The sequence below is a fragment of the Schistocerca piceifrons genome, chromosome 7 (assembly GCF_021461385.2).
Source record: "Schistocerca piceifrons isolate TAMUIC-IGC-003096 chromosome 7, iqSchPice1.1, whole genome shotgun sequence".
Taxonomy (NCBI): domain Eukaryota; kingdom Metazoa; phylum Arthropoda; class Insecta; order Orthoptera; family Acrididae; genus Schistocerca; species Schistocerca piceifrons.
The window spans coordinates 399596185-399610000 of record NC_060144.1 but is presented as its reverse complement, the minus strand read 5'-3'; the positions used below and the strand labels follow the sequence as shown (position 1 = coordinate 399610000).

Sequence of the window (13816 nt, the reverse complement as noted above, 5' to 3'; positions counted from 1 at the left end):
TGCTGCAATGTCATTCGACGATAGTTCCATGAGATCGAAGCGAAGTGACATTTTGTTTTCGTGAGAAGTCATCGAGAGCAGTGGTTTTGAACTCGAAGAACTGGGTCAAATACGTTGAAATTACGGAAAAACTGATAAAATTTCGAAATTGACGAAAAATGCGTAAAACTGGGGAAAAATACGACAAAAAATGTAGATGAATGAGGGTAGTTACATGTTTTTTTGGGTATATGAAAACCATTTCATCCCATTCCTCTTTCTGTTGTGCTGGCTCTGAGTAACAGAAGTGCACTGACGATTTCCAACCACATGGTGCAGGTCAGTACTCGACTCCAACAAGCACACCAATTATTGATCTACGGTTCATTCCAGCGATACCACAAGGACAGCATGTGGGGGAATATACGAACAGCCACTATCTACTACATCGAAGTATGGTGACGCAGCATTCATGCTGAAATCTAGAAACAAGTCCATTGATTCACAACATCACAGGAGCAGAATATCTACAGTCTGTTCTTCATCCTGATTAGCTGGAAGACCTATATGTTAAATAATTTCGTGGGAATGGCGAAATCGCAACATCTCGTGGGAATGAGGCATATGCGGAAAGGGGGGGGGGGGGGGGGGGGCTGCGGTGATGTCTTCGCAAAAGTCAGCTGGACCCTTGTTTGTTGCTCTTTCTGCATTACGTTTGTCAGTTCATCCTGCTCTGGCACATGCCTACGACTGAGGAAGAACGTACGTAAAATAAACAAATGAGTCGAGAGCTTTTCAATTGTTATTGTGCCCTTTATTTCTCCACAAATATGTGATAAGGACGATGTGGCGGGAGGGTTTTGCTTCTGGGAAGCAATGGTAGGCCGTGCAAAACCACATCCAGCTGCTGTGAGTATGGACATATTACAATTGTTTAGGCCCTATACACCTATAAATGCTACTTGATCGGAACATAACGCAGTTGGAAAGCAAAGTTGCTGTGGTTCGTTTCCGGACTTATCACCGGAGGTGTGTGGGAAGTGATCAGACTAAAAAAACATTTATTAGTAGTCGTAATGGGAGGAAGTGATTTCAAAACGTTCACGAGTATATCCGACTGTAAGGGGCGATAGATTCATTTCCTAGACACCTGCACTGTATAACAATGCAAGGGTTCAACTGGACCTGTTATGGTGTTCACAAAGGGCAGGCATACGACTGTATCAGCATAGATGCGCAGAATGTTCTCTCATCAGCTCTCCTAAGCAGTCCCTCGCATGTTCTTTGTCACACTATCGACTGCACTGTTTATTACAGTACACCAACCCTGTGCTTTACAACAGTTTTTTGAGAGAATCTTGGAGGGATGCAGCATCCTCTGGAAGTGCTGACTGAAAATACTTGCAGTATATTCTCGAATATGATTGGCTGGAAAATCTCAATGTCAAATAATTCCCTAGAGCTGAGGAGAATCGAGACTCCTAGCCAGTGTGAATGTGGAGATACCATAATTTTTTCTGATGCTACACACAAAGAATCGATAGTTGCATTGCTTGTTTGAAATGCATATGTGTTGGAGTGTAAAGTTACTGTGCTCAGTGTTCTGACATATACAAAGAAAATGGTGTAGGTGGGACTACATCCAGTGATAAAGAAGGTATAGATCCGATGTGGAAAACTGCAGTTTCAATGTATCAACAGCCATTAGTGGTATGAAAGATTTTATGTGGAAAATTATGTCCAGTCATAAGGAGGATATAGTTTTACATGGGAAATTGATATTTCCAGAGCCACAGTTGTCAGGAGGAGGTGTTTTTAATACTTCGCTCATGTCACCATATTGGTGCTGTAATCATAATATTTAATTGTAATTACACTAATAACCATGTGACTAGTTTCCTAGCCGGCAGGTGTGGCCGAGCGGTTCTAGGCGTTTCAGTCTGGAACCACGTGACTGCTATGGTCGCAGGTTCGAATCCTGCCTCGGGTATGGATGTGTGTGATATCCTTAGGATAGTTAGGTTTAAGTAGTTCTAAGTTCTAGGGGACTGATGACCTCAGATGTTAAGTCCCACAGTGCTCAGAGCCATTTGAACCACTTGAACTAGTTTCCTAGGAGAACTCTGCTTGGTGCCCAGGTGTGTAGTGTAGATAGCCAGTGGCCTGAACGATAGGACATTTCTGGTTTGAGGTGTGAGCCTCTGCTGAGCCCCCAAACTGGTCAGGTGAGATATGACGGTATAGTTGACCTAACCATGTCGCCTTCTGGGCGGGTGACTAGTGAATTAATACTCAATATGTGCTTTCGCGATTGTATGTGTTGTGAGTAATCTCCGGGTTTTAGGTGGAAATTTGAGAAGATTCAAAATGGCGAGTGTTTGCTCTGGACAATTCTTCTGGTGGTTAGTGTGGTGTCACCGCCAGACACCACACTTGCTAGGTGGTAGCCTTTCAATCGGCCGCGGTCCGTTAGTATACGTCGGACCCGCGTGTCGCCACTATCAGTGATTGCAGACCGAGCGCCGCCACACGGCAGGTCTAGAGAGACTTCCTAGCACTCGCCCCAGTTGTACAACCGACTTTGCTAGCGATAGTTCACTGACAAAATACGCTCTCATTTGCCGAGACGATAGTTACCATAGCCTTCAGCTACGTCATTTGCTACGACCTAGCAAGGCGCCATTACCAGTTACTATTGATACTGAATCATGTACCGTCAAAAGCGACGTTCACCATTAATGTAATAAAGTTAAGTATTCCACCAGCTACATCCGTTTTTTTCTAAATTCTAATTTCCTTGTCCTGTTCCAGACCTCACGCCAGCCTGCGTGAGCTAAAACGCGTGCCTTTCGGCTTCCTCTAGTAACACAGTGTTGGCTCTCCTGCCAACCTACAACAGTTAGCATTCTTTTTGTGTGTTCACCAATCTTTCTAGGAAGGCCTCTGAAACTGCCATCACTTTAGAATGGGGATGCTCCAAAGGCCTACACCATAAAGGATTCCAGTATTCACTTAGAATCACTTAGCTTCTCAGTATTTCACAACCATCAAACAAAGCTGCCTCGTTAGTACACAAAGCAAAACCCCTCTACTCCTGCTGGTGGAACAGTAGGGGCTGCTCAGCCAAGTGAATACGGCTAACACATAAACACAACCAATTGTGCTGGTACTTTGCGTCACCGCTAGCCGCTCCCGCCTTTAGTGGGTAGTTACCAGACTCGCTGCAGGATTAGCCACTGCCACTTTGGTGCAAGCCACAGGACAGCTGGTCTTAGGGCAGTCCACAGCCTGCTAACACAAAGTGTGGATCGCTAAAGGCTACATGCTCCCAACCTTCCATAGATACCAAGTGTACGATATTGTGAAGGTGGTGTGAAGTTGAGTGCTGGTGTGCTGTGGTGACAAAGTTTTTCTAGCGCCACACATCTGCTCACAGTTGATAGCAGAGGGTGGATGTATTACTCAGCTTGTGGTACGTGTTAGGTTATCTTTGATGTTTGTTTTAAATATCTGTCAGTGATATTTTGAAATATATTATTATATGTAAATGGGATATATAGTTGCCAATAAATGCACCTCCCACACCAACAACTGGGCTTTTTCCCTCAAAATAAATAAAGACTTCCTCTCCAGCAGCTCAGCACAGACTGATTCTTTTTTCTCCTCCCCCCCCCCCCCAATACAAAAGTGGAGAAATGGGGGAGTGGGGTGTCCAACAGCACTGTCTGGAGGTGGTGGTATGAGCTAGGGATTCAAAATTTGAAATTCCCCGTTTTGAATTTCCCACCACTTTTTTTGAAATTTCTACCATATTTTGAATTTCCAGCTATTTGGAATTTAATTAATTTGCACATCAATTTAATTGTACTCTTGCCACATCTACACCCCAGGGAGAGATAAGGGGACCATCCAAGAAGGGTCGCCATCTTTAATTAATCTGGCAACAATGCAGAGTGAACCAGAATGAACATTAGTCCCGTACTGGCAGCGAGCTGGAGAGAGGTACCATTCTTGCAATGTTTTGGCACAGTGGTGTTACTCCTGGCATCATTGTGTAGTGAACCAGCATTATGACTTTAGGTCATGGCTGATAGTGATTGAGGAAACTTTGGTAACTCACCGGTATGCTACAATGACAGAATAGTTGTGATTAGCCAACGACTACAACGCTTTTTCGTTTCAAGTGCGCAACTTCGCCGTTCTCTGCATGTTAGCTGCCAGTCTTTGAGTCAAGCCGATATTGTGCTGAGATATACCCAGATATCACTGCTGTCTTCGCCGAATGGGACTTCCTCATAGATAACTGCATAATCTTCAAAAACTAATTCTGTCTTCTGTCATTAAATGTTAAACAATCTCACTGACGACCCTGTTGCACAATAGTGGCATCCGTCACGACTTCCTTATGTTAACGCATTTTATATTCCATTCATCTTGTAACAACGCTGTGCTTCTAGTGTCACTTGTCATTTTAACTTTTGTAGTTCTGTATAGTTCCAAGTTCTGGACTTAACTAGAGATCGGCCTTATTGTAAATCGAACTTAAGAAACTTTGTCAGATGGACGCAAAAGTGATGCCTCCCAAAATTACAGGCTCTTATCCACCAGGTCGCTGCCGGAGTCGACTTCTCTTTCTCGCTGACGGTTCACTTTTTAAATCTTTCGCCCAGCAATCGCAGATAAAAAAATCGCAGACGGTCCTTCAATGTAAGACGGAGGTCTGCAAACATGGAGAAAATCTGAGCGCATCATATAATCTTGTGAAGGAAGCAATTAACACGGCAGCGTTTATTAGCAAGCAAAAATAACAGTCTTTCTACAGATGCAGGTGGTATTTGTATTATGCATGTTCTCCTATTCTCAGGTGGCTAATTTAAATCGTTAGGTAAAAAAAGCAGCAAACTACATCAATCTAGGATGTGTGACTTCACGCCAGCTCTTACTCAGGGCTTGTAGGAGAACTTGCAGGGAAGTGTTGTGCGTTTCGAGTCCAAGCACATGGACGTTAAACAAAGTACGTTTCACACGTCATGGAAAATGCAACTTCCTACATTACTTTATTATACTGTTCCGACATGTAAATATGGGTTACGAATTCATAAAATTGAATGTCATAAAGTACTACCATGGCTAAGAAACTTAAAAATGAAAACACTCCATACACAGAATAGACAATTTCAAAACTCAATGTTAATCTTTTTCGTTAGTATCAGTGTACTATCATTTTCCTAATTCAGGCAATAACATGGAATGTCATATCCAGATATAACGCGTTTTCCGGGAGCACGCCAACGATCAAGTCTTCCTTAAATATGTTATGGCCTTTCTGGTTATATCGAGCACTAAGTCTCCCACGGTTTACCATTTCGTTGTATTCACGTTACAGCACAATCAAAGGTACAGCTATGAGGACATAAACAGAGAACGCTGAATTTCTCTGTAATGCTTTGAAGACAGTATGGTTGGCAAAATAATTAAGTGATGAAATGCGTGTTTTTCCCATGGAGGATGCTCATTTACATTTATATGTAATATTACAGTTCACAAGTCAGCATCGTTAGGCATGTTATGTGTCTGAACAAGGCGACCCCAGCCACTCGTATAAAGACAGGTTAGTGATAGCAACACGCTGGATGTGACGGATGGGCCGGCCGCTGTGGACGAGCGGTTCTAGGCCCTTCAGTCTGGAACCGCGATGCTGCTACAGTCGCAAGTTCGAATCCTGCCTCAGGCATGGACGTGTGTGATGTCCTTAGGTTAGTTAGGTTTAAGTAATTCTAAGTCTAGGGGACTGATGACCTCAGATATTAAGTCCCATAGTGCTTAGAGCCATCTGAACCATTTTTTGTGATGGATGACCCATCATACATGTGGTACGGACCTCCGCTGTTTTCGACTGTAGGTTGAAGGTCGGGGCAACAACATACTGTAGATATCCCTGACAATACGACTTACGACCCAACATGACTCGGAGTATGTGCATTCCCAAAAATATTGCTAAGCTAATCATTCCTCAAGAACTGAACATTTTTAAAGGAAACATTCATATGAAAATGTGTGATTTTTAGACGTTATTCAATATCAACAAAAGTTTACGATATGATTGACAAGAAAAATACATCTAAGATGCACAATAGGATACAAGCAAACAACCAGTGCAAATTGTGCAGAACGCTTGGTACTTTGGGACAATCTGCTACCAGACCCAATGAGAGGTGAGATACGAGGAACTTCAGAAAGTAAATTACACATGTCATCCCATTTCTTCCGTGGAGACGAGGAGGGTAGTCTGTGGTCGACTTCAATGAGCCTCCTTCCCTATCAGCATCGCACGTCTGTCTGTCCTTAGGTTCAAATGGTTCAAATGGCTCTGAGCACTATGCGACTTAACTTCTGAGGTCATCAGTCGCCTAGAACTTAGAACTAATTAAACCTAACTAACCTAAGGACATCACACACATCCATGCCCCAGGCAGGATTCGAACCTGCGACCGTAGCGGTCACGCGGTTCCAGACTGAAGCGCCTTTAACCGCACGGCCACACCGGCCGGCCTGTCCTTGGGAAAACGGTAGACACCATTTCACTACACTACATTTTGTTCAGCTATTGCATTTTGTCCAGAGTTCCACGGTGAGTCTGTTTGCCATTTAGACGTTTTGTCTGTAAGACTCTTACTGATCTGTTTACTTCAAGTTTGGATTATGTTTCCAGTTTTTGCATCATTTCACTCCCACACTGCGATGCACCTCGTTGAAATTCATAGTGAAAACCTTAAGCTCTCTATTATTTTGCACCATGCATAAAAGGCAGCTGAGGGTTTTTACCACGAATTCAAAAATTGTTTAGCAGCTGATTTTCCCCACATATATGATGAACCTGTTATCTGTACCATAGCAGAAATGTGACTACGGAAAACCTGGAATATATATATACTGTGGTATCACATATCAATACCACCCCAAGGGTGTCGAAGTTGGTAACAGAACTGTAAAGTTCCCATGAGACGCCGACAGCGGTTGTAGGGGACCCGGCGGATCCAATGAAGCACATCTGCTGAGCCACACTTTCAGCAGCCCCATACCACGAGCGTCCTCTGCCACTGCATTATAGGACAGCTGGCGACAGCAAGACGCTCCACTTGCGCTTAGAGTCTCTTCGCTACCGCATCATCGTTCATAGTTCATGGAGCCTCATCCTTGTTGACACTGTGATAGCTGGACTCTGTTTCTCCCTGCATTATTTGTGACAAGACTTCATACACTTGGTGAAATACAACTTAAGTAAATCTTCTGTTTACTATGTCAACTTGTTTGCTAATCTTTTCTGCTCCTGCCCAGCTTTCTTACAACTACAGTGCCTCTCCACTCTGTAGCCACCTCTCCTTAGTGTTGTGTACAAAGTCGTACACAACAGGTACTCAGTTCGTCCCACTTGTTGCACAATGGTCTTAGTTTGGGACGACAGATGTAACTTACTTTCTGAAGTCCCTACCCAGTAACATGAGAAGCTGAGTTCACGTCGAGACATTACTATACAGGGTGGCAACCATCCGAGGAACATTTTAGAGAACTGGTTTAAAAAATTTTATTTCAAAGGCCCCAGTCAAATCTTTCCAAGTTTTCTCTCTGAGAAACCTCCGCTGTGCCGACGTGAAAAGTTGTCTGCCTGTCAGAACCGAGGCAATTCTCTCCAGTTAAAGCCGCTGACAAGAGACGCCTGAGCCCTCTGCTGAAATCGCTAAGGAATTCACGCCATTGGTTTAAGCCAACAGCGTGCGTGGGACATAGGTCATTTGTGTGGACGCTGGAGAATTCTGCACGTGTACGTTATTCTCGTTCGAGTGTGGGGTTGACAGCCAGGTGGCTTGCATTCATACACGTCAACTGTTGCTCGAAAATCTTGTACGATCGAGACTTCGACCACAACAGACGTCTTTCTTGGGAGGCAGAGGCTCTGGCTCTGCGCCCTGTGGCAGGACACCAACATAAGTTACCATGAACCGCCTCCCCATCCGTTGCCCACTTATTTAATTGCTTGTCCTCCTACACTGGCCTACACCTGGTATTCTGTATACCGAAAAATATGCTCTCTATTTGATTTAATTTTCTGTTCTGTCATTTAGGCCGGTCGGTGTGGACGAGCGGTTCTAAGCGCTTCAGTCAGGAACTGCGCTGCTGCTACGGTCGCAGGTTGGAATCCTGAATCGGGCATGGATATGTGTGACGGCCTTAGGTTAGTTAGGTTTATGTAGTTCTAAGTCTAGGGGACTGATGACCTCAGATGTTAAGTCCCTTAGTGCTTAGAGCCATTTGAACCATTTTTGTCATTTAGCGGCAGCGCTGGATGCCCACTCACAAGTCCTCACCGCTCGACCCCCTGTACACTGTTGTCTTAAGCCGAACGCAGCAACATTCTTCCCTCTCCCTGCATACGTATATTATTATCGTTCGAGTGTGGGGTTGACAGCCTGTTGGCCTGCATTCATAAACGTCAGCTGTTGCTGGATAATGTTGTAAGACCCGAAATTCGTGAATCTAATTACTTATGGAAATAAAAATTATTTTCATGAAGGTATTCGGTTGCTGCACGGTGCCCTGTTGAACTTCTCTTCTCACATACAGGTTGCTTATAACCTGCCTCATGTCAGGCAGTACAGTGAGGCAGAAATATAAATGTGCCGATAATTACTATCAGCGTTCATACATCAGTACAAAGGAGCGCCCAGCAGGCACTTGTGGTTGGCCACATACCTCGAACTGAAGGGCCGCCTCCGCCGCCCGCTGATCCTCCTCGCTGCTGGTAGCGGGCTCGAACCAAGTACAGCACAGTGTGATGCCCACACGACCTGCAGACAGCGCCAAACTCTCTCAGTACAGACAGCATCCATACATTCGTGAGGCACAGTACAAAGCCTATGCACATAACTTCCGTCACAGATAAACAAGTGAATTGTAGAAAAATGTCCTGTTTTGGAAAAAAGTCCCATCACCTCGACGGAAACAATTATTCTGGCGTGGCACATGATACAAAGTGGTCAAATATTTTTGTTGGTCATATGAGCGACATTTACCCGGATGGGAAAAATAAAATATGTGGGCATATTTCACCTTGGAAACCCATTCCTGTAGCAGAAGTCGCTAACTCACGCGTAGCCGCGCGGGATTAGCCGAACGGCCTAAGGCGCTGCAGTCATGGACTGTGCGGCTGGTCCCGGCGGAGGTTCGAGTCCTCCCTCGGGTATGGGGGGGGGGGTGTTTTTCCTGAAAATAATTTAGGTTAGGTAGTATGTAAGTTTAGGGACTGATGACCTTAGCAGTAAAGTCCCATAAGATTTCACACGCTTTTGAACATTTGAACTCATGCGTGCGTGGTGGCACACACGAATCGGGGATAGCCGGTTCGAAGCCTGGCAGTGGAAGACATCGCCACCACCAGTTTTTGGCTGGCAAAGGGAGGAGTGATGGTAGCGAAGAGTTTGTGATCGCTCACCAGTCTGTGCGCCCACGTCCTGTCTGCAGTGGCTCGTGTAGTGATACTGTTAATGTTGAACCACCCATCGGATGGGGACCCTAAGCTGGGCGGTCCCCTTGGAGCTATTCGAAAGGAGGAGTAGGCTATGTACTGTCACCTGTTCTAGCCCCCTTTCTTTATGATCATCTTCCATCCCAAACATGACACCACAGTATACGTATACCGATTAACGTCTCCTACACTCACCTTACGTCGTCCATGTTGGACTGTGATTTTAAAACTGCAAGAGTTAATCATTTGAAAGACAGATTAAAACCATTATCGCTGTGAGTCACTTTTATTTGCCTCCACAACGTTTCCAGTGTTTCCACCTTCATCTCCAGCTGGATCAATGGATTACGTTAGAAAATCTAATAATGAACGTATGTGTTCCTTGTGCTGGAACGTCTACGAAATACAGGGAAAGACAGAGCTGGAGGCATCCACGAAAAAAAAATAATCCACTGATGCACCTGAGGATGTCGGTGTAATCCATCACAATACGTCGTGGGAGAAAACAAAAGTGACTTGCAGTTCAGTTCAATTACTGCAATCATTTCTACACCTATTATTGGGAAACTCTAAACAGGACATACATATTCAATACTCATGCTGGCGTACAATGTTTTACATTATACAAGGTGAGTCAGGAGGAAAGGTACATGCTTTGACGGGTGATATTACTGATGATTCTGAACAAAAAACTTCTAATAAACATATCACCTTATCTTAACCATCTCTGGGTAAACCAATGAAAATAGCTAGGAACGGGAAAGGCGCAGGTGATGGTAAATTAAGATACTGTTATATTACTGTTTGTTTAATTGTGTATGTTTCCTCCCAGATGTTCAAACAGTCCACAGTCAATTTCAGTGCATGTTGCTGCTCTTGTAGACAGGTGTTGTTTCGCCGGTCAGAGCTCAGTTTTGCATTCCTTTACCTGGGCACAAGCACGTAAAATACGAGCGAGAAGTTCCTCTCTTGTTTCCTCTCTGCGCTTGTAGACGTCGCTCCCACAAACAGTAATACAGTGAGGCAAGATTGGGTGACCTCGGTGGCCAAGCACTGACTCCACGGCGACCGATCCAACGACCAGGATACGTTGTGTTGAGATTCTGTGTCACTGGCCGTACTGAATGTGTAGGAGCTCCGTCATGCTGAAAGTACATACGAGCTCGTGTTGCCAAAGGGATATCCTCCACGTATTCTGGTGAACACATTTTGAAGAAACTCAAGATACCGTGTCCCAGTAAGACGATTGTCTATAACACCTGGATCGATGAGTTGGTCATCAATAATACCGCACTACACGTTGACTGAGAAACGTCGTTTAAAATTCGTTTCCACAGTAGCATGCACATTTTCATTTGCCCAAACATGAGTTGCGTGTGTTGTTGATTCCGTTGCGGGTAAATGTTGACTCATCGGTGAACAGAATACGTGGAATTAATTGCTCAATGGCAATGATCCATTGACAGAATTCTTGCCGGGCGGCAGCATCTCCTTCAGGCAGGTGTTGTACACTCTGCCGATGAAAGGGGTACAGACCGTGCTCGTGTACTATGCGTATCATTCGTGTTTGTGAAATACCAAGTTGGGCAGCAATTCTTCTTGAGCTAGTAGTAGGGTTGGGTTCCACTGCTTGAAGAATGTTCTCAACTTCATTAAGAGTTTGATGTATGGGACGTTCAGAGAAAATCCGTGAAACACCCTGGTAAACACCCTACTATCTGGCACTCCGCGATTCCGAAATTGTTGTTGGTATTCTCGAAAAGCAGTTCTGGAATTCCCATTGGACAAACCATAGATAAAATACCATGTCAGCACACTCTGCATGTGTGAAGATCCGTAGCATTGTCACTACACAAAATGGTAGACGGCCGTTGTGGCCCAGCGGTTCTAGGCGCTTCAGTCCGGAACCACGCTGCTGCTACGATCGCAGGTTCGAATCCTGGCTCGGGCATGGATGTGTGTGATGTCCTTAGGTTAGTTAGGTTTAAGTAGTTCTAAGTTCTAGAGGACTGATGACCTCAGAAGTTAAGTCCCATAGTGCTCAGAGCCATTTGAACCATTATAAAACAACATCAATAAACCATCTTGAAGCAGTGTCCTACATTTCAGTGATGATTTGCTGTCCTGTCCCTTCTTACCTTGTATGAATGTCTGTGTACAAATTGCTTGGCAACTATTTGACTGGAAGGTTGGAAGGAGGCTACTCTTCCTAGACTTCAGTGATAGTTTGCTGCCCAATGCCTTCTTACCATGTATCTGTGTACACGTTTCTCTTTACACCTGTAGATGGTACATGGTAATTCTTCCAGCAGCAACTGTAGTACCGTTTCCCGCCAATATCGAGTGGTTTTGTGGGCTAGAGTACACAGCAAGGTGAAAATATACACACACGCGATCGGAAACGGGAACAAAACCCGTTCAAGCGCCCTCAGTTGAGCCTCTTACACCAAGGAGACCACCTCTGGTACATTCAATCGGGGGGAGTGAAATGGGATGAAATTGTCTCTCGTACTGTGATGGACAGTCCATTTCAAAAAATCACCAACAGCTCCAGAACAAGCAGTTGTCTTTACCATTTCCAAAATTCATACTCAGTCCATCCAGTTACATGATTATTATTTGCTGAAAAGTATTCCTCCTATGCTCATCCATTGCCATCCCATTCCATCCCATCCCTTGCGTAGGATGATATGGACGCAATCCTAAGCCGTATGCTTACAGGTAACACTCTTAATGAACTCCTCTCTGTCCAACACGAACACCTCATCAAATGAACATATTTCCTAGGAATTTAATTAATTTTTAAATAGATAAACAATATATTGCTCGAAGTTACGATACATTTCGTGTCACAAGATCCGATTTTTCACGAGAGTTTTTTTTCCATCTTCCTGCCAATTTTATGCAGTTGTATTTGTTGGAATTTATCAGTTTGGCTTCCCTGCCAAAATTTAGGAAATTCTTCCAGCAGAATGATACATATATAAATAAATGAATACAATTCCTAAGACATTATCTTACGTCCTTCCTCTCCAGTAGCTCAGCATAGGCTCAGTCTTTTTTCCACCGATTCACAAGTAGGGTAGGGGAGAAGTATGTGAGGGGCAAGGGGAAGTGGGGGGGAGGGGAAGTGGGGGGGAGGAGAAGTGGGGGTGTTGTTGTCATCAGTGTGACATTGCTACATCTGCTCCCATGGAGAACACGTGGGGGAGATCTGCAATCTTGCACATATTTGGTAACAATGCAGACTGTCCTAATTTTCATGATTATGAACAAGCACTTTCCTCCACTTACGAAACGGTTACATTTGATAAGAATATAGTAATTTTAAAACTGTATCTTTTTTCAATTCTAGTTAAGAATTAAACATTAACTACAAGATGAAAACTGAAAATCAGTTGGAATTTGAACTCAGATGCCTTAAGAGCTATGAGCTCTTGTTCAATGGAGATGTGTTTCACAGTAGCGAAGATGAACAAGTGCTCATGGCTTTTCAGATATGCATTCTAGACCTCCTGTTTACCGGACATCGTTTGCTTGTTTTAGTCCATACTACCACCTATGAAAGTTGCTTACCCTACAGTCTTAGCAGCGACAGTACCAATACAGGTATTCCACTGTCAGAGGTATCAGAAAAGTTTTCGCTTATAACTCTCGGCTTCTCGGTTTCTGATGCAGGGACCCTTACCTCAAATTGATACATTTATCCTCCTCCATCATCCTATAAGTTTGTAACATCATCACAGAATCCCCATGCATATGGATCGATTTACAGGGGATGACGCACGTAACTTTAACGTTCTGTAGCGTCGTTGAATGGCGTTTCTGAACATGGGTTCCTACGTAAAACTTGATCTACTTAGTACCCTCTATAACCTCCAGAAGTCTGTAAAATAAACTGTGAAATACCTTGTATAAACTTCGCTTCACTACTTTATTTTTCAAGAAGCTTGCTCACTTAAGGTTTCTTTCTACACTACTGGCCATTAAAATTCCTACACCACGAAGATGGCGTGCTACAGACAGGAAGCAGATGCTGTGATACGCAAATGACTAGCTTTTCAGACCATTCACACAAGGTTGGCGCCGGTGGCGACACCTACTACGTGCTGACTGATTTCTCATACACAAACAGCAGTTGACCGGCGTTGTCTGGTGAAACGTTGTGATGCCTCGTGTAAGGAGGAGAAATGCGTATTGTAGCCAATCGCGATTGCGGTTTATCGTATCGCGACATTGCTGCTCGTGTTGGTCGAGATCCAATGACAGTTAGCAGAATATAGAATCGGTGGATTCAGGAGGGTAATACGGAAC

At 44.2% G+C, this 13816-nt stretch overlaps 1 protein-coding gene across 1 annotated transcript in view; it reads right to left on the bottom strand.

Annotated features, from left to right (window-relative positions):
* Positions 1-13816, bottom strand: part of LOC124805121 (myrosinase 1-like) — a 217336-nt gene that overhangs the window by 40114 nt on the left and 163406 nt on the right. The window contains exon 7 of the mRNA XM_047265573.1: positions 8731-8825. Coding sequence (XP_047121529.1) covers positions 8731-8825 — 95 coding nt within the window. The remainder of the gene's footprint in view (positions 1-8730; positions 8826-13816) is intronic.